Source organism: Diplotaxodon limnothrissa, linkage group LG22 (genome assembly GCF_057381915.1).
Source record: "Diplotaxodon limnothrissa isolate DT_005_m linkage group LG22, D_limnothrissa_male_GT1.1, whole genome shotgun sequence".
Taxonomy (NCBI): Eukaryota; Metazoa; Chordata; class Actinopteri; order Cichliformes; family Cichlidae; genus Diplotaxodon; species Diplotaxodon limnothrissa.
The window spans coordinates 11,730,313-11,752,034 of record NC_140616.1 but is presented as its reverse complement, the minus strand read 5'-3'; the positions used below and the strand labels follow the sequence as shown (position 1 = coordinate 11,752,034).

Below are 21,722 nucleotides of genomic sequence, written 5' to 3'. Positions count from 1 at the left end.
GAACCTGTTGGGATCTTAGGAGCGTATGACGTAACATTTCTAGATTTGCATGCTAATAGACAGGCTATATGCAAAGACAGCAAGACAACTATTGGGGGGCGATCGTGGCTCAAGAGTTGGGAGTTCGTCTCGGAATCGAAAAGTTGCCGGTTCGAGCCCCGGCTCCGACAGCCTCGGTCGTTGTGTCCTTGGGCAAGACACTTCACCCTACTGCCTACTGGTGGTGGTCAGAGGGTCCGGTGGCGCCAGTGTCCGGCAGCCTCGCCTCTGTCAGTGCGCCCCAGGGCAGCTGTGGCTCCAATGTAGCTTGCCATCACCAGTGTGTGAATGTGTGTGTGAATGGGTGGATGACTGGATGTGGTGTAAAGCGCTTTGGGGTCCTTAGGGACTAAGTAAAGCGCTATACAAATACAGGCCATTTACCAACTATATCTCATTATGAACTGAAAGCACAGGAGTCCAGACTCAACTTCAGATGTGTGGAAAAAATTTTAAAAAGCCAGATTCATAAAAACATTTTCTCACACTGCTGCGACAAGAACTACAAGAGGTGAAACGTTCACAAAAAGAATTCCTTAATTACTCGCCCTGTTTCAGTTTATTTGATTTCTGAAAATGTCTGAATCATTCACAAGTCTGGAAAATCAAAGAAAGGAACCAGGCCGCTCTGGCTGTTTTATTCACTTCATGTCTTCACATCAACGTTTAAAAATGATGACATTAGGAGCGGGTGTGTTAATTACTCAAAAGGAGGTGAGCTCGAGGAACGATGAAGGGAATTCATAAAAGATGAAAAGGCAGATGAACGCGGATAAACAGATATGAATGATATGAGAGGTGGGGAGTTAGTAAAGCCGCAGATGACCTTTGGCAAAGGAATGGCAGAAGGATGGAGGGGTGAGAGGAGAGGTACAGGGGAACAGCTGGTGTGTGCGTGTGTGTCTGTGGTTTGATGTTAATGACGGCCCTGTCGCTCCCAGGTCATAAAGGTGTCAGCTAAACCAGAACTGGCCCTCAGGCTCTGCTGCTGTCTCTCACACACACACACACACACACACACACACACACAGACCTCTATGAAGAATTGCTTTTTCATGCAAAGACCAAAGCTGGCAAATACTCTCTCTTTGTCGTCACGGTTTGAATTCGATGGTTGGAGTGAGTGTGACAAATGGAGAAAGGAGAGGAGAGGGCAAATTTGCCTCCTGAGTGAAGTGTTCTCTGCGCGTGCATGTGTGTGTGTGTCAGCTGATAGTGAGATAAGCACACTTATGTGAGTGCACTCTGTGGACAGCGGCATACGGTAAGGAGAGGTAAAGGACAGTGCAGTAGTAATGCAGAGTGCTGCGCAGTTACAGAAATGGATGAACAGAGAGGAGGAAAAAAGAAAACGATTGGCGCATGTAAATAAAAGGAGGCAGGAAGAGGCAAACTGGAGGTGAATCCAGAGCCAGTGTTAGGAAATTACTATGATGACTTATGTTTATTATGTGCAGCAGTTTCACCCGTAATCCAGCTTAATATAAACCTGGGCAGCAAAAAGCTAGCAAACGGTCTCTGCATGTCTATGCAAATGCATAAAAAAAACAAACCATCTTTATTTTTTTTTTTTCATGAAGTCAGGCAACAATTTAACAGTGTATCTGCAAAATGAATATCAGTGTTTAGAGGCAGGAAGCAGCAGCTAATCCTCTCAGCGAAGGTCTCGTTTGTTTATATTAATTACACTATTAGTCTGAAAATTAAGGTGGTAATGATCTAGTGATCCTTTGCTAGAGGTAGCACCATTAAAACAAATGCTAAGTGGAAGGTTGAGTGTAGGTAGTGATTATTTTTCTTCATAGTGATATTTGCTGGTTAGCTTGAATTTAGAGCAGTGAGCAATGCTCTCTCGCAGTGCTGTGGATGTGTGTGTTGCTTGTTTACCTGCAGCGCCTCAAGGAAGCGGAAGGAGCCCAGCCGTCTGCCGCGGGGCACCAAACAGAAAGTGGAATTGTGGAGCATCTCCTTGTAGTCGTACCTGCAGGGACACACACACACACAGACGTGTTGTGAGTTCACTGATGTGAAAATGACACTAAAGGAACGGGCTTAGAAAAACATGTGAGTGATCATCAGCCACACAGGCCTGGAGACAAGTCATCCTCCCATGGACAACCACGGGAGGCTAACGGAAAATGTGTATTCCCAACCAGTTGTCACCATCAGTCTCAAAGAGAGAGCTGCACCTAAAGATCTCCCTGTAGCCACAGTTTCACTAGCTCTCTGTAAGGGTTCTGAATGGTTAGAAACAGAACACGTTGCCTTGCCAGTGCAACCAAAAAGCTGCAGAAGGTGCAACTGTTACTCGTCCGTTTCCAGGTTCACCGCCACCACTTAGTGAGCTGTTGGGGAGCGTCATCAGACAAGTCGCCGTCTTGCATGCACATTACTGTCGACTGCATCTGTTACTGACCGAAGAAGACGCAATTGCAATTGGAAAAGGTTGCACCTAGCAACTGCCAGCAACCACTCACCATCTGGTTTGGGACTGCCCATCTTTCTCTAGCAACCTGTGGTAGTCAGAGTGGTGTCTCTAGTCACGTGTCACCGGTTTACAGATTAGACGATTGCATGCTGTATGAGCTAGTTCTCATCAGTCAGTTAGACAATTGTTTGATTGTTTGATGAAGGGATGAAATCTTTGCCACAACATGTATTAGGGTGGAAATTGTGATGTGACTCTGGATACGATGCTATCTGGAATCATCGCCCATGATAATGCTGTTATCATGACACAGTGATTATCATATTGCAATTATTTAGTATCTATGAGAGTATGAAATCTGTGTAACTAACAACATCAACAAAACTGTCCTAAAGAGCCAAAAAGCAGAATTTGATTCATATTACAATATTTTGAATGATTGCAAGAAGATGATGCATCACAATGTTGCTCTTTTGCAGCGCTACTGTTATGCATGTAGTTTTCCACACACTCCCACACATTTAATGACATAAAAACCAAACAGTTATATCAGGAGGGCTCAAACAACTTTTTTAACAAGGTAAAATACAATAATTATCTGAGGGATTTCAAGAGAAAGGGGAGTTCTCACATTTAAAGCGTTGCTTTTTGTGTATTGTAAAGTGGGTTTAACAAGTCAGCAGCTGGCTAATAATCCCTTGTTCCTGGAAAACAAGGTGTATGTGCGAAATCACAGCAAGAACAAAACCACGAGTTGATTTTATTATTATTTTATTATTTAAGGTCCCCAGAGTGTCTGATTTTGCTTTTGCCTTTTTCCACCGAGCCTCCTCTTTTCTGCTTTTTCCTTCCACCTATGTTGTCCTGTTGTTGGGGTGGCTGTAGCTCAGGTGGCAGAGCAGGTCAGCCACTAATCAGAAGGTTGGTGGTTCGATCCCAGGCTGGATCCTCCTGGCTGCATGCCAAATATCCTTGGGCAAGATACTAACCCCGTGTTTGCCTACTGGTGGTGGTCAGAGGGCCCGGTGGCGCCAGTGTCCGGCAGCCTCGCCTCTGTCAGTGCGCCCCAGGGTGGCTGTGGCTACATTGTAGCTTGCCATCACCAGTGTGTGAATGTGTGTGTGAATGGGTGGATGACAGGTTGTGTTGTGCGCTTTGGGGTCCTTAGGGACTAGAAAAGCACTATACAAATACAGGCCATTTACCATTACCATCACCACGAGTGAAACCACTGTGAGACCTTGCCCCACCCTGTCATGTGACCTGCTGAGGTCACCTGAGGTAAGTTATGATACCTGTGACCCAGGTCTACCTTTTGTTCGTTTTCTTCTTTTGTGTACTTTTTCTTTGCCTTCACAGAGAGCAGTGAGCTGCTGAACTTTTAGTGATTAGGTCCAGGATTTAGATCTTTTCAAAAACTTCAAGACTTCAGAGCAAGTTTTAGTAAAAAATAGCAGCAACATCAGAAGATTTGTGTTTTCCGTGAATGTGTGTGTGAATGGGTGAATGACTGAATGTAGTGTGAAGCGCTTTGGGGTCCTTAGGGACTAGAAAAGCGCTATACAAATGCAGGCCATTTTGTCCTCCACTTCCTGTCATTTATTTCTCACAGCTTTTCTACATCTTTTTCCTTTTTCTTCTCTTTCCCCCAATGTCAAGATTCACATCCACCTGTGCACACCTCCCCTCTTCTGTCTGCTACCTGTCCCGGTTCTTTTTATCTCTCGGAGCAGGAGGCCGAAGCTCCCACCCTCCCCATCTTCCTCTCTCTGCTTTCCCCCGCTCATCCCTCTATTTCTCCAGTGAGGTGTATCTTATTGCTTTCCAAACAGGGTGATCAACCCAGCCAGGGGTAATGAGCTGAGAGTGACACCTGCTTCCACCACACAGCTGGCTCTGCGCGTGCATGTGTGTGCATCAGAAATAGACAAATTGTGCATCAGTCTATGTGTTCATGTTTGCATGCTCGGTGCTTTCTCATATTTTGACAGGTTGTGTGTTCAGACCAGCGTTGGCTGTAATGACACTTTTTTCCTTAACACTGTAATAGGTTGTAATTCTATAATCACACTAAACTTACTCAAACTGCTACGCTGGTAAGTTTTTAAACTCTCTGCACAACAGGAGGACGAAGCGTCTTCAACTTTTGAGCAATGGAGATATGAACGTTAATCTTTATTGCAAAAAAGGATGAGAATGTAATGGTGAAGCACAAATGACTTTCCGGGCCAGAAACAGCAGCATCTAACACAACATTAACTCTTTCTGAGCATCTGCAAAGCCAGTAACGAAGAACTCTGGACCCAGAGTGATGTTGACCTCAGTCAAGGAGCCAAAGCTTGATTTTCAACGGGTAGGAGAAGCTGTGATGAGCAGTCAGGTTTGTAGAATTGTGGCCTCCATTTCTACCCATACCTGTCTCTCCAAAAGAAATATCTTGTTATTATTCTGGCCTCATTAGGACAGGGATTTCTTCCAGTGTGTGGGCACGTATTCTAAGGCCTAGATTAAACTCTGCTGCAGACACGGACACAGACAGCTGAAGCTTGAGCAGACATCACTGCTGTACTTCTTTAACAGTCCACGTGAAGTCCATCACCAGCAGTACAGGAAAGAATAATCCCAGTTTAGGACTTGCATCGTCAGCTGGTTATTATGCGATCATGCATTTCAGGCAATCTTGCCCAATAATGCGGAAGTAATGTTATATCTTTCAAGGAGTAATTTATTACTTTTTATAAAATAAAAATAAGAGGTAATTCATGACTTTTTTGCTATAATGTCCCCATAATTGACCCTGACACGGAAATGCTGATGTTAATGCGTTAGTTACACCAGGTTGGACCCCATTTTGACTTCACAGCTGCCTTTGTGGCAGAGTCAACAAGGTGTTGGTAACACCCGTCAGTGATTTTGGTCCATATTAACATGATAGCATCAGACAGTTGCTCCAGATTTGTCGAATACACTTCAATGATGAGAATCTCCTGTTCCACCAAATCCCAAAAGTGCTGTATTGGATTGAGATCTGGTGACTGTAGACGCCATCTAACTGCAGTGAACTCATCGCTATGCTCAAGAAACCAGTTTGAGGTTATTTGAGCTTTGTGACATGTTACAATCTGCCTGGAAGCAGCCATCAGAAGACGGGTAAACTGTGGTCATAAAGACACGGGCACGGTCAACAATAATAGTCGGTTACTCTGTGCTGTTTAAAAGATGTTCAACAATACTAACAGGTGTTCCAAGAAGATATGCCCCATTACACAACCACCAGCAGCCTGATATGCTTTTGTGTTGTTTACGCCAAATTCTGAGCCTAAAACCCGAACATGTAGCCCACCTGCGGCAAGTTTTGACAGAGACGCTCTTCTGCGTTGGTTGTAACAAGATAAGATAAGACTTTATTGATGGGAAAGTTTTGCTTTACCTCAGCTCAGGTACAGATAGCAGAAGGAAAATACAAAAACTCAAATAAAATACAAACAAATATAAAATAAGTAAGATAATACACTATATACAACGGTAGCATACAAAGTATGTGATTATGGATATGGTTGTGGAAATATGCAAGACACTACTATTCCTATGTAAGTAATAGATATCTATAAGTATAGACATGTACACGTACACACACACAGGTACACACTAAATATACATATGCATACACACGTCCATACACATAGAAGGTGCATTATGCATGAAGTGGTGACTGTGGATGTCCACAATGCCCAGTGACTTATGACATCGTGATTGAGGAGTTATAGAGTCTAACTGCTGTTGGGATGAATGATCTGTGAAAGCGCTCCTTCCTGCAGCGAGGGTGTTTCGCGACTGGTTCTTTGAGTTACTGTTGCCTTCCTACCAGCTAAAAGCAGTTTGGCTATTCTTCTCTGACCTCTAACATCAACAAGGCATTTTCTCCCAGACAATGTATAGTCAAAGGTAAATTACCAGCCAGTGGCGCATTAGAAAGGAAGCATCCTTCATAAATGATCTTCAGACATATTTTCATGACACCACATGTGATGAAGACAATAATCAAAACAATGTAAACTAAATCTTCCTGCAACAATGACAGATCTGATAGCGTGTTTTAGCATTAAGAAGATAAGAAGGAGATAAACTGGCATAAAGCATAAACACGATCATTTTAATTAGCAGTAGCCTGGTGCCCGTAATGCATTTGCATGATTACTTTTACATGTATCTTCTACTCTACTGATAACAGAGCGGCTGTGCTGTAGCACGTAAGGAAGTGTGAAGGTGATTGCTGATGCTGCCTTTGGTGTGTTTCTCTGACTATGGCCCACGCTGACAGGTCAAAGGTAGAAGCCAGTCAATTCTCTCCCTCTTTCTTGTTCACACACATACACACTGATGGGCGACTGCTGATGGTGCCTTGTCCCTTCTCCAGCCGAGCTCTAATAAAGTGCGGCGACATGACAGCCTGTGATAAAAATCCCACCCTCATTCACACCTACAGGCGCAGCGTTCTGCACAGCACATAACACAGTTATCGCACACACAGACTCGCAGACGCACGCGCGCGCCGCAAGAACAAGCGACAGCTGCACGCCCTCACATTGACGTTCCGTCACCTGTCGATGGAGACGAAGAAGCTATATTAGCCCATATTTTCACACCAGCTGTCTCTCTGGACAATCTGTGTGTGTGTCCCCGCGTGTGCGTATGTGTGTGCGTGCACGCAACAGCCCACAAAACAGACCAGCAGCTGATGGCACTGAATATCAATGTGGGATTTAACACGCAACAGCCCTATAGCATGTTTTATCCAGCCATTGCACTTTTCTTTGTCACATGTTTAATGCGACACAAATGTTTGCCATTTATCCGACCCAGCCGGACATGGAAAGAACTTTTTTAGCACCAGGTTTTGGGATATCTTAAGACCACTATAAGAAAGTGTCGAGGAAATCACTGGCTTACTGGATGCAGATTTTAGGTAGGATGTGACAGCTGGCTCCCTCCCACATGATCCACCTGCTCTGCACCTTAATCGTACGACTGGGATTGTGCCTAAAACCGATAATTTTCTTTTCACGAGAGTTCTGGTGGTTTTAGATGATGTGATGAGGTTTCATGACGAGACCTCTAGGAGGCGAGTTCCTGGTGGACAAACCCACGTTCCTCCTTCCTTTAAATGTCCTGTTTGTTTGCACAGCCTTCCTTTACCATCATCTCCTTCTATCCCACCCCCCTCTCGCTCTCTCTGTCTCTCTTTTATTTTCTTGCCGGCTCTCTCTCCTCTTTGTGTCCTTGAGTTAGCGGTGGGGGAAAAAAAAAAACACCTCCTAGCTGCATGCCTGCAGGCTGTGATCGTGTGTTTATGTTTTTCAGACACTTGCGCGAGCCGCCACATTTGCAGCCAACAATTCGGGGAGCGGGAAACAGAAAGTGTCCAGAAAACAAGACTTTTTGAGTGTGTGCGTTTTCCCCAATGTACAACAAGTGTAAAGCAGTTAAGTAACATTTCTTCACCAACCCCAATGTCAAGAGCCTACACACACTCACCATGGCAACCTGTCATTAAGTGCCTTTATTTGTAGCAACGTAATTACATGGAAAAGGTGCGTCTTTCAGACAGATGGGGGGTACAAGGTGAAAGTGGAGAGGGAAACTGAAATCTGCTTACCCCTCCATTCCACTAAGGTATAATCAGCTGGTACAACATCTTCTGCTTCTTATCTCGGTCATGGGGGCAGTCGCCTAAGCAGTAATGCCCTGACCTCCCTCTCCACCTTCCCAGCTCTTCCAGGACATATAATGTCTCCAGCATGTCCCATCTCTGTCCCTGGGCCTTCTCCTGATAGGGCATGCCCTAAACAACTCACCTAGGCATGCAGGAGGCATCCAGGAGGCAGATGCAGTGGCCGAGTAGCCGCTCTACTCCGAACCCCTCACCCTGTCTCTAAGACTAAGCCTGAACACCCCACAGAGGAAGCTGATTCCAAGCTTGTATCAGCCATGTTATTCTTTCAGGTCACTACTCATAGTTCGTGGCCACAGGCTAAGGCATAATGACCAGTAAATCCATAGCTTCCCTTTCTTGTTACCACGACACCCTCATTAGCCATTTAATTTCACAAATAAAGCGGACACATGCCGGCTTCAGATTTCAAAATAGATGATCAATTCTTTGCCTAAACTATAACCCTGCAAAGATTTATGCCTCCTTGTTGGTCTAATAAACCGATATGGTTTACTTACATGACGGGAAATAATTTAAGCATGAAAACTAACCAATAAATTTGGGAAACATAAGAAATTAGGAAGGCAGGATTTCCCACAGGCCTAAACTAAATTAAGGACAGACAGCTGTAGTCTTTTTTTTTAAGTAACCCAAATAATCATGTAGCCAGTTGGATTTGTAAAATATGGCTAGATTAATAAAGAAATCTTATGTATGTAAATAAGGTGAAAGATGAATGAAGGAAGAACATCCAAACATGCATTTCATTTCCACGTGTCTTCCTAAGTGAGATGCAGTTTGTATTTTTTGCAACCTGGAAACAGTCAGAGAAATGAATACGACTTTTCTGTGTGTGACCTGAGAGCCGGCTGCGAGAGCCTTGCAGAGAGGCAGTGACAGATATAGTTGAAAGTAGCTTGTCACAACCCCAGCACTAATAGCAGCGCATCCACGCACCTATAATTAAAAATTCGTCTGCTTTTCTCCTCATCATTGTTGCCATCTGCTCACAAAAATCACTGGCTTCCACGGCGCAACGACTTATAAATGACTTCCGCTTGCTGTTTACTTCCATACAGTATTATGCTGCGGGTGATGCACTACCAACAGCCAGATTGTATTAGTAGCCTATGCAACGACCACAAATCTATAAGAGCACACAGTGGACTCATTCTTGGTTATTTTCCTGCCGTTGTGGCCGTGCAGGCACCCACCAGTCGATTATACTGTCCACTGCCTAAACATGGAGCTCCAGGGTGACGAAAACACAAAACCTCAGTGTCTTGCAAAGAGCAGAGAGAAAGAGATCCAATTTACTGCTTATTGAGACTGTTGTTACATTAGCCTCCCGGACCTCTCTCTTGTCTCCCTCTGCCATTCTCTGGATAATTTCTAATTGTCTTCCAAAGTGGGTTTCTGTGCGAGTCTTGCGAGAGTCTGTGGAAGAATAGGTGTCTGGAGGTCTGATGATGGCTGGAACACAATCCTGGAAAGTTTTTTCTCCTTCTTTTTTCTACTCTACTGTAGTCGGGTTTGAGAGTATGCGCTTGAGGTTTTGTTAAAGGGAAAATGATCTAATAAAGACCTCTGACTCATCTGATTAATAATTCATGATTAAAAAAAAGCTCTGGTGTCTTGCAACTTGGCCCCTTTTGGCGCATAAGAATAGAAGTGAACCTCCAAATATAGCAGTCAAAAATCAGGGGATATGAAAAGTTATTTAGATTTATGAATACCATCTCACAGATGTGCCCATTTGTCTGGTAAATAACTACCAAACAGACTAAGGACAGATTCCAGCAGTAATTAAACAGGAGCCTCGTACTCCCCGTAAAAGTGCGAGTGTCTAAGTTGAAGCATATTGTGGTGTGTGTTCCCACGAGAATACGACAGATGTGCAGGCTAAGTGAGCTTATGGAGAAAAGGGGACGTTGTTGGCTCTTGACTAACTGAGATAGAGTGTGTTTGGTGAGGGGGAGTGTGTGTATGTGTGTTGGCTGTGTTTATCTACATATGTCGTGTGTTTAGTTAAGGATTATAATGTGCGTACATGCATATAGTGAGAGATATGAGCTTGAGAGCACCTGCGTGTGTTATGTCCTCCCCCTCTTAATTGTTGCTTTTTATTTACCCTGTGGCAATACGGAAAAAGCATGTGTCAGCAACTGTATGTGCGCATCCTGATCTGTGCTTGTCCATTCTTTCCCATCTTCCCCTTCATCTGCTCTTTTAACGCCTACAGTACACTGTGCATCTAATTCATTAGCCTAATTAGAGCTCATTAGCCAGCTTATGCTACTTCCTATTAGCTTTCTAGCGTGGCATGACCCCAGAGTCCGCATGGCCAAACATACGAGCTTTCTGTGGACAACCAACCATGATGATGGTGAGGTCCGCCTTCAAGGGCAGCAGATTTAGTGCTGGCCACACGTGAGAGATGTACGCAAACATATATGGCAGCATAAAGAAAACCCCCCAAAAAACCACTGAGGCTGAAATGCCAGCAGTTCTGGTGCTGTAATATGGACTGACTGAAGGTTTTTTTGCTGAACTACTGTGGCACAAGATAAGAAGAGGAGAGTGCAAAGGGGTCGTTCTGATTTTAAATGGGTTTTCAGCACTTACTGGCCATCGTCTGTAACTTTACTGACCATCGATGATCAGTCAGTGAGTTTAAGAATCTAATTTTCCCAGCAACACATGGTAACAGTCTACCAACAAAGGATAAAAAACATCAAACGTGTTACTAGATCAGAATAACAAGGGATTCATACTTTTGTGTTAATCTGCTCTGTAGCTACGTCATAACCACAAACCCCTCTGAACCCCTACATGATCTATGCCGTAACCTGAAGTGCAGCTCCCTGGAAATGCAACTACAGGTCATATCAAAGAAGCGATAGGCCCGTTCAGTACTGTCCATTTTGAATTTACAAATAAAAGCCTAGAAACAGAGCCCAGAAAACATGTAGAAGTCTCGGTGTTTCCTGTCAGTCCAGTGACCCCAGCTTTAACGAAACTCATTTCTAACGTCCTCGGTACAAATCACTGACACGAAAGGAGCACGATGGGCCAAAAATCAAAGATATTTAACAACAAGAGTTTAACCCCATTAAACTAGAAATTAACCAGACAAACACATCCAGTTTGTAATACAGCAAATATTGTTATTAGGGAGATGAGGACTGCATCACAAGAGGACATCTGTTAGCCCACATGTGGGAGCTAACAAAACAAAGAAGTCCCCGATCTCAGCGTGCATTCTGATAAATGACACCAAAGTCCATCTTGAGCAGATTTCACCTGAATATGTAGAAGATCTGAGCAGGGCCACGATGTGACAGGCCTTCCTGACCCGTCAAGAGCTATTTCTTGAGGGGGAACTGCTGACCGACAGATCCAAGGTAATATTTCTGTTGCTCCTTTTGTCTCTATCTCTCCGTCCCTCTTAAACTGTGTGAATACAGAGCGCCTACAGTCACACAAACAACCCCCGAAACACTTCTGGACACGTCTCTTCATAGCTACCGAATGCTGTGTTGCATGCATAAATAAAATGTGTGTGCAGGCTTCACATAGACCATCTCGCTGTGTGTGAGCATGTCTTCAGGCAGCCAGATTTTGAACTCAACTCATAACAAGGCATCAGGAGTTTCTAAGATGTTATGCTAGTTTGCACAGCTGTACTGGATCCATGTCACTATTCAAATGAGATCTTGGAAGTGAGTATAGCTGTAGGTGCTGGGTGTCAAATTAGTCTAAATACATAAAAAAAAAACAAAAAAAAACATCCACACATAAAGACGGGGCTCATATACATGCAGACTCACACTTGGTATGCACTCCTGAATCAGTTCAAGTCAGCAGTCTGTTCTTTCCCTTCAGCTACGGTCCCCTTCAAACCCCCCTCCACCCCCACCGCACGTGTAAGCCTGAATATTTTATAAATACCCCGATAACAAGAAGTCTTCCTGCCACGACACTAATTCAGTATGACAGCTTTATCCTTGCAATCTTTTCAATTTGTCCTCTCAGATTTTTTCCACTGCCAACAGATGGAGGCAATTTTTCAGTTACATTTAGTGTCTGCACAGTAGTCAAAGTCCCAAACTGCATGCACACACTCTCAACTCTCCGGGGGATGGAAGTGAGGTGGATTTCAAACTAGGCGATGCCTGCTCCTCACACGTACGCAGGGCTGCTCTGGGGTGAGGGGTGCAAGATGACCGCAACAATTGCACTTCACACTTGCACGCAGACGTGCTTCACGTCAGCGGCCGGCGCTTCGCTGTGTGATCTCGTGGATGAGGGAGGGGCTCGGACTCCGTGGATGTTCACCGGAGACCAGCTGTGCCTCGCTCCGCTCTTCCAGATGGCCCTCGGGATGCCTCGCTGTGCCGCGGTGGCTTGTGTGTACATGTGCGCAGATCTATGTGCGTGAGACACTATTGGATTTAGACATGTCAGCGCGTGCTTTGCGGCGGGCCTCTTTTTAAAAACACTGACACGTTTTGTCATCAGAGCCGCCAAAGTGAGGAGCGCGGAGGAGTCTGGAGCTACCCCTCACCGAGATGTCCTTTCATCTGACGTACACAGACTCGGGGAGAGAGAGGGAGACAAATATTTCAATTCCTTCAGTCCACATTATGGTCGCTGCAGGCTCTTTCCTGGCAAATCATTATCCAAAATCCTGAAGAGCCTAAAGACTACACACACACAAAAACCCACACTGAGTTACTCGCACACACATTCAGTCACTCTTCCCTCCACGTTAATATGCATGTACTACACAGACACTAACCCCCTTATTTTCAAAGCGCCATCGACCATTATCATGGTCCCATCTGCCAGCAAAGGCTGGTCCGACTCTCCTCCAATAGGTGAGCAGAAATTTAATCACACCTAATTTCTTGTCTACAAATACATCCTAATGCAATCCCTCTGAAGACTTCTCTAAATCAGAATTTAAACCCAGTCTCGGAGCCACCTGGGTCCCCTCAGCACAACACCGCCAATCATAGAATGCTATGGATGCATAGGATGCATCAGCAGGGATGATGAGACAGAGTACCGGGCTGTGGTCGACTCCTTTGTCACGTGGTGTGAGCAGAATCATCTGCAGCTCAACGTGGCAAAGACCAAGGAACTGATCGTGGACTTCAGGAAGACCAGGAAACACTTGACCCCTGTTTCAATTCAGGGGGTCAGTGTTGACATTGTGGAGGACTATAAATACCTTGGAGTACACATTGACAATAAACTGGACTGGGCTAAAAACACCACAGCACTTTACAGGAAGGGCCAGAGTCGTCTCTATTTTTTGAGGCGACTCACCACCAGAGCATCACCATGAGTAAATGGACGGCTCTGCACGTGGACTCACACGGAGAGATGTGCTGTCGTCGGTCACGTCTGCCCCTCTTTGAAATGTCAGCTTTGGAAAACTTTAGAGAAGCAGCGGTGACATCACCAACTGTTTATGTTGGAATTTAACTGACCAAGCTACAAAGTTGCAGCTATTCAGGGACGACAATAACGTTTTTAATGTTCATGTTCAAATTGGGATTTTTAGCAGGCTAAAAACCATCGATCCCTCCATTCTTCTCCACTTATGTTGGGACTGAAGTCTATCTCAGCTATTGTTAGGCCTAAGAGCTGGGATACACCCTGGACAGGTCGCCAGCTTAAGAAATTAATCCTGTCAACATTCAGTGTGGGGCTAAGGTTTATCTAGCATTACCAGCCTATTGTTAGCCGCGACAATGAAGTCATGCTATCTGCTTGCGCTCACGCTTGTTTCATTTCAGCTCAGCAGTACGAGTCCTTCCTCCTGCTTTGACTGCTCCCCATTTCACTGCTCTCTTCCCACCATGTACCACTGTGAAGCAGGCATTCACAGGGTGGAGTGAAGTGAAGCAGACGGGTGAAGCTAAGACAATGCTTCTGGAGTCTCAGTTCGTCCCAACGACGATATGTTATCTGACTGTAAAGGTAACAAAAGGTTTTTATCTCCTCTCCTCTCTCACGCCCTCCTTATTTACTTTGGCAGACTGGCACCATTTTTGTTAGTGTGACTTACTGCTTAGTGTGGGGGGCGTTCCAGTTAAAAATTCTGACTGGGAACTTCAAATGGAACCCCTATATGCAGTAGGAGAACTGGGGTTCGCAAACGCAAGGGAAGAGTGGAGTGGTGTGAGCTTGCAAGTGGCGAATGGATATTTTTCATTGAAAGAACTTCTAAATATGTAATTTTGACGAAAGGAGGTGAGTATTCTATGATTTAATCAATACATTGAGAAGTGCTTTAAACCAGCGGTCCCCAACCCCCGGGCCTCGGACCGGTACCGGTCCGTGAGTCGTTTGGTACCGGGCCGCGAGAGTTGAGGCTCAGGTGTGAAATGTATGGTTTTCAGGGTTTTTATCGGTTTTCAGCGTTATTTTGTTATCGTTTTTATCGTTAACTCTGTTTTCCTGGGTCTTTTCACGTGTGTTATGAATAAATCTCCTTTTTCTGGTACCGGTACTGGTTTTATTTTGTTGTATTTATCCGCGACACCTTAAAGGCCGGTCCGTGAAAATATTGTCGGGCATAAACCGGTCCGTGGCGCCAAAAGGGTTGGGGACCGCTGCTTTAAACATTATATTATGTTACTATCTCAGCCCCGCCCGTCGGGTTATCATATAGCCCGACGGGCGGTGCTGAGATAGATTTTGGTCGCCTGACGGGAGATATCACTAGCTCCAGGACGTCGGGCTAGCGATTTTGCGATCCCTGTTGTTAGTTCACTGTGAATGTCCCACATAAGGAAACAAAAAAAGTAAAGAGTAAAAAATATATGCTTTTTCGTTCTTGCATATGAGCCAATATTTTTAATTAAAAACAGATCTCTTTTTTTCCCTCAACACACACACACACAAAATCATTTGATAGTGAGTTTGACATCAGCATCAAACACAGAGTATGTCATCCCTGCATGACACTGGAGAGCAGCATGACGCCGGAGAGCAGCATGACGCCTGAGACAGTCGGAGCTCAGAGGGTGTGCACGTGTGTGCGTGAGAAAGTGAGAAAGGAGGTACAGCTGTCAATCACAGCGCAGAGGCAAGCAGAGCGATACGCTACCCAGTGGGTTCATCAGTGCCATGTGTCAGTCACACCCTGAGATCACATTGATTGTCTGTCGGCACCCATCTGAGTGTGTGTATGCGTGTGTGTGTGTGTGTGTGTGTGTGTGTGTGTGTGTACCGCATGTGTTTGAGTGAAGGGGCCATATTTGGCCTTGAGAGAATTACAGAGGGCAGTGGAATACAAAGGGTGAGAAAAATAATAAGAGAAAGAGGACGAAATATCCACAATGATGCAATTATGATTCAATTTAGATTCCCGCATCAATTATGCAAACATATTCAAGAGACATGTCAAATATTGATAGGCTCTTCAACTTTTCAAGCCGTATTCATTAGGGAGCCAAAACTTAACCCATACTCTCTCATTAATCATGGATAGATGTCAGCAGGAGGTCTACATTCATATTCAGCCAGCGCCCCCAAGGCTCCACCAGCAAAGGCATGTCTACATATGTCTGTGTGTATCTGTGAGAGCTCATCTTAGTCTGCTTATCGGTCTATGCATTGCTATGTAGCTTTGTGTGTTAGTGCTGAACTGTGACCCATCAACTTTGAGTCTGTGCATGACAATTGACACATGCTGCTGTGGTGTTCCTGGCAGGAAATCTGCTGGGAAATAGTGAATGGATGCCATAAACTGGGCCCGAGCCCGAAAAATTAGACCTGGGGGGATTGGTGAGGTTTGGATTTTCTTCAGTAAAAGATGGCAATACAATACCTGATGCAGTCTGTCTGTACTGAGCATTTATGAATGCATGCTTTTGTAGAAATCCTTTTTCATGGCCAACAAAAGTGCCACAAAGCGCAGTCTAAAATGAGACGATTATGATGAAAATAATGGGAATATGATAAAGCCTTGAGTGCAGCTTTCAATACATAACAGCTTCCTATATCTTAGCCAGTCTCAGACTGAAATGTCTTGAGAGCTACTTAATGGATCCTCATGACATTTTCAACTGACTGTCACAGCCATCTGTTTTCCATCTAGTTCCATCATCAGATCAATATTTTACCTTATTAGTTTCAGCAGCTTATGTCCAAATCCTACAAAACTGCACTGTGATTAGTGGTTAATGTTGCAGCACTGCCTCTACCACCAAACTCACCAGCACCATTGGTACAATTCAGGTTTTAAGAGTGCACCATCTCCAAGTGCTTAAAGTTGCATAGACTCTGTCATTGCACATGCCCAGCTGAGGATGTACATCCTGCACCAGCTCAGGAAGTTCAGCCTGCCTCAGGCAATGCTGATTCAGTTCTACTCTGCAATAATCCAGTCCGTTCTCTCTTCATCCATCACTGTCTGAATTGGATCGGCCACCGAACACAGAGAGACTATAACGGACAGTCGGGGCTGCAGAGAAAACTGGTGCCAGCTTCCAATCCTTTCAGGACCTTCACTCATCCAGATTCAGGAAATGAACAGGAAACATCACTGCAGACCCATCACGCCCTGAACACAACCTGTCCCAAAGACTTCCCTCCGAGAAGAACACGCTCACTGTGCCAAAAGAACAAAACATGAGAACAGTTTGTTCCTCATACAGGCAGATAGTTATCAGTGGCAACCGCTGGAGCATGGATGCTGGCAGGGATGAAGTTAATGTGATCGACTAAAAAAAAAAAAAAGTGTCTAGATTCAGCCCAATTTACAGCATAGCACAGATCCAAAGGTTGTGTCCAGGGTTCTCTGCCCTAAAATGAAGGAAATTAAGGCCAGTCTGCCTAAAAATCCAGGCTAGCGTAAAGATACAGCAGCTTAATAAGTTAAATTGAAACTGTGAAAACCTCTGCAAAGTCATGAAACCTCAAGTTTCCCAGCCATTGTTTTGATTGAGAGATACCTTGGTGCAGAAATCACATAGTGTGCGTTTAAACAAGGAGGCATTCAATAAGTGAAAACAAGAAATGCCTTCAGAACAGCTTTTTTAAAACGTGCAGCAATTCTGCATGTTTTAAAAAATATGTTAAACATTAATTGCAAACTTTGAACAAAGCATAAAAAAACTCCATTCAAATGATGAAAAGAGTCCAGTCAAACAATGTTGCTGTATTAAAAATGACTGATAGTAATGAATGCCGATGCTTTATTACAACTGCATTGTATGCATTCCTTTATACCTCTGTCATGTCACCACTGAGAAGAGCCCCTGCAGCTACAACCGATGCATCTCAGTCGTGACATCTTGATGCACTAACCTGGTCTCATATGACTGCGCTTAGGCTCTCTAGCTGGGTGGGGTCAGGAAACCTGGGTCAAAGGTCACAGTAGTCCCCACCCTGAGGAACAAAAGCGAGGAGTAAGCCTTTCAGTGAGGATCTTGTTGGCTTAGACTGGGGGGGTTGTGGTGTCTGTCTGGGTCATTGTGTTCGTGTGTGTGTCTTGGGAAAGTGTGTGTGTGTATAGTCGAAATCTGTCAGTGTGCGTGGAGTGTGTGCATACATTTTTACCGTATGATCTGTAGCTTATGTCTTGTGGTCCAAGTGCAGAGTGCTGAGATTCACACTCGTGTCAGAAAACAAATGTGTGTGCATCTGTGTGTGTATGTGCACGTCTGTGTGTGTGGTAACTGTGATGAAGCCAAAGAGTGAACCTACTGCCCCTACTGCAGGCCTCCCCTGAAGCGTTGCACTTGGCTGGTTGGTGTGTGTATGTGTGTGTATGGAACAGCTGTTCTCCAGTACTACATGGGGAGGGTCAGGGGGGAGACACAGACGAACTACAGCTGTGGCCCTGGGGCTTGTGGGAACTGTGGCTTGAACAATGTGGGAAGAGAATCAGGGGCAAGAGGAAGGACGAGAGAGGAAGAGAAGAGATTCACTGGGAAAAGAAGCGTTTACAAGCTGAGACAAGATGAGATGGCCAAATGAAGAGAGAACACATGGCAGCGAGAAGAGAAGACACCAGAGAAAAGAATATGTCCCTCTGTGTCGGAGTGCTCTGAAGCAGGAAAAGCCACAGAGACCAGCAGGCGACGTGGACCGCGGCATAATTTGGCCACAAGGTCACTGCAGAGAGACATGGGATTAGAAACACGTAGACAGTGGGCTCTTATCCAACGAGCTGATCCAGAGCCATCAACCACAGTCACTTAGCATTCCCAGAAAAGCTCTTAACTGTAAGAAAATTAATCACGGCTATAAGGCTCATAAACAACTTGACTTTCCTGGTAGCCTGCTGGCCAAGATTGCAGAGTAACTCGAATAAAGACCCACTGTTGGAGATAATGCTTATTTTAGGACAGCACATAATGTGATAAGTCTGAGAAATCACTTTACAGTTTTGCACAGACAATCATGAGCTGCTGTTGAGAGCGGAGCTCCTACAACAGAGAGAAACTAGTGGCAGAGGGAAGGGGACTGACAGTGAAAACTAATAAGCCCTGTGCAACGGGAGAGAAATAGGCTCATCTCTCTGTGGCACCAAGAAAAACTATTGGAACTGTTGTACATCATTTCCAAGAACAAAAAAAAAAAAAAAAAAGCACCTCATCTATGCTGAAACCCAACAGTAAATCCCTTCTGCCCGACAGATTCAGCAAAAGAATAATATCTGAGGCAAGAATAATATTTGCAGCCTACATTATATAAGAATGCCAGGGAGTAGAGCATGAGATGGAACTAGGCCAAAAGCCAATTTATGGCTTTTGTGGAACCCCCCAAAAAAGTAAAAAAGAGTGAGAGCGGTCCAAGGTGCTACTTAAAATCCTCTCATCCACTCACTCGCAAGCCTCAATTAAACACTGCCGATTGCCATCTGCGAGGCTACTGAACCTAAAATCATTAGAAGTCTAAAAAGATTAAAAGCAGTCGTGGGCGGAAAAAAATTGAATAAAGGAACGAGGGAAAAGACGAAAAAGATAAGAAAACGGAATGAAGCGAGTTCTCGGAGATGAGTGTCAGAGATGACCTTCATGGCAAGTGGTTTGACTGTGAGCTTTGATAGGAAGTAAACTGACTGAACTAGATGTAACGGATAACAAATTGCTTGCCAGACTGGAAAGTAGCAGTTTCCTGTGCTGTTTCTGTCTGCATCTTTTTCTATCATATCATGCATATGACATAAGAGATTGAGCTGTTTGAGATAGCAGCCATCAAGTGTTGTTTAAGAGGGTTAATTTCAGCCAGTGGTGTCACTGGGAGGAAGGTGCTCTGACGTGTCAGTGGTCTGATTTCCTGTAACTGATAAGCAATAGTCACGTATTTTCAATACACAAAAGCACTGTATATGCTGCTGACAGTAACTCACAAACAAAAACAGGATGTAGGTGTCACTTTTTTTCACCCAGAGAGGTTTTACCTTTACTCAGGTCTTTATACAAGAACAGTACAAAGACAGATGTGCATGAGGCGGCTGTTATCCTTGAGCTGTCTCATATCTGCAGGCAGTGTCACAGTCATGACATGTTTGTTGTCGAGGTGGCTCCGTGAACTTGGGATTTATCTGTCAGGATGTCAAGAAGTTCTAGAAAGCCGACTAATTCTGCTCTTAATGCACCGCAGATTGGATAACCTAATGCATGTCATTCAATTGTAAAGCAATTGCGCAGGTCGTTACCTGGTGCAAAGCAACCGGTCTACAACAGTCTAACTGGGAGTGACTGCAACCTGTCTCAGACAGACTGCAAGTAATTGCAATAACTGCTGTTTAATATTGGAAATCAGACGGATTGCCAACACTCTGCAATCAGTCTGAGCCCGTCTGTGCTGATACGCGTGACTCGTCTGCAATTTACAGTTTAATCACCATCCTGTTGTAACTACACTATTTTTTGAGGATATAATGATCTATGATGCTGTGGCTGGACTCTAAATGTAAGTAGTTAATGTAAACAGCAATAAAGTTGCAATTTCTGCCAATTCATCACAGTTAATTGCCAAATTATCACAAGAAGATTGCACGTAAACGCCAACATGACCACATTCAGTCACAAACTGACAGCAGGCCGACTGTCTTATTGCCGTTTTGATGCACTAAAGTCGCTTCGTTGATATGAACTGTCTGCAAGTGCTCAAACACTAGGTCACAGTCTATAAGGCAACCGTTTCACAAGAAAAAAAGATCGCACACGTCATTGTAAATAGCGGTTCAGGAAGCGGTCTCTAACCACTGTTTTTCTTAGTGGTTGCGTTTGGTTAAACTTAGTGGGCATGCGTCTATGAGTTGCAGTCGTATCAATTTTCTTTCCTCGTATTTACCGACATCGCTTCACTTCTGCCCACAGAGAGAAGGCCTAAAGTTGCGCAGATTAAAGTTTGTGTTGCCATGCAATTCTCTCTGTTCCCTTAAAGGTCAGCACTGTCAAGATGGCTCGCAACCAGTCAGCAGTGCACATTTAGAAGTCAAAGCTTACCAAAGGACTGCCACACAACAGTTCTTGCTCTTGCTACTCATCTCCCACTATTCAGTGATTTAGGCTTGAAGCTGTGTCGTCAAAAAATGCTATTTTGTCCGAGCTCCAAGTTTAAAAGAAACATTTTTTTTTAATATTATCAGGATATTTGACTATAATCTCAGACCTTCTGCTTCTCACATAAAAATAATTCCAGCAGCTTTTGTAATGTAGAGAAAAGTTCACGTCCTTTGAACAAAAGCAATATTCTTAACAAAAGTCTTCTTTTTAATAAAAAGTGAACGATGCAAGAGAAAACATGAAGAGGCAGTTCTCGGTGAGAATCTCTAGCTCAGCACTCGAAACTCAACAATACATGCCTTTGAGACATTCCTTGATGTTTTTCGGTGATCTCCGGCTCTCTTGCTTGCCATCTTACTACGTGCATTTTTCTAATCTCAGGGTGAGTATTTTCCTCCGCAGCTGTGTTTTTATCTGTCTGTCTGTCAAGGATGTGCTGAGGACAACAGAGGTGAACGACAACTAAAAGACATGGGAAACTTTTGACAGCTTTGAATAGGTGCATTGTGCCCGAGAAAAACCCTTCGAAGACTACGGGGAAAGAAAAGGAAAATCCTTCCTCCTGTCTCATTTTAGATGTGGCATTCTCAGGTAAAGAGCACGCCACGCTTAATGTGAAGGCGCAGAAACATTTTTAATGCCAGGCAGAAAATGGGCTGCCAGATTAATCGTATCTGGATACAATCTGGGCACCAGGCAAATGTTAATGCGAGGTGCGAAAGGGCCCCCGGCCTCGTTTCTTTTTTCTTCTTTTCCCCCCCTCTCCTTATTCTCTTTTCTATCAAGAAGCAGCCATCTCAGGCATTTCTTCAGTGCAGTGGAGCAGAGAGCCAGCCTTCTCCCCCCGTACCTGTAACAGAGGGATATTGTTGCCACAGAACCATGCCTTCAGTTACCGAGCATTCCTGCCTCTTCATTTCAAAGACAGAAATGCTAAAAGGTAATGTGAGGTGGGAGAGAGAGAGGACAAGTAGGTACAAAATAAGCAGGCGCAGAAAGC

The 21,722-nt window shown here is 44.4% G+C and overlaps 1 protein-coding gene across 1 annotated transcript in view; it reads right to left on the bottom strand.

Moving 5' to 3' along the window:
- Positions 1–21,722, bottom strand: part of ext1b (exostosin glycosyltransferase 1b) — a 131,626-nt gene that overhangs the window by 41,060 nt on the left and 68,844 nt on the right. The window contains exon 2 of the mRNA XM_085346884.1: positions 1,927–2,020. Within this exon, the coding sequence (XP_085203010.1) occupies positions 1,927–2,020 (94 nt within the window). The remainder of the gene's footprint in view (positions 1–1,926; positions 2,021–21,722) is intronic.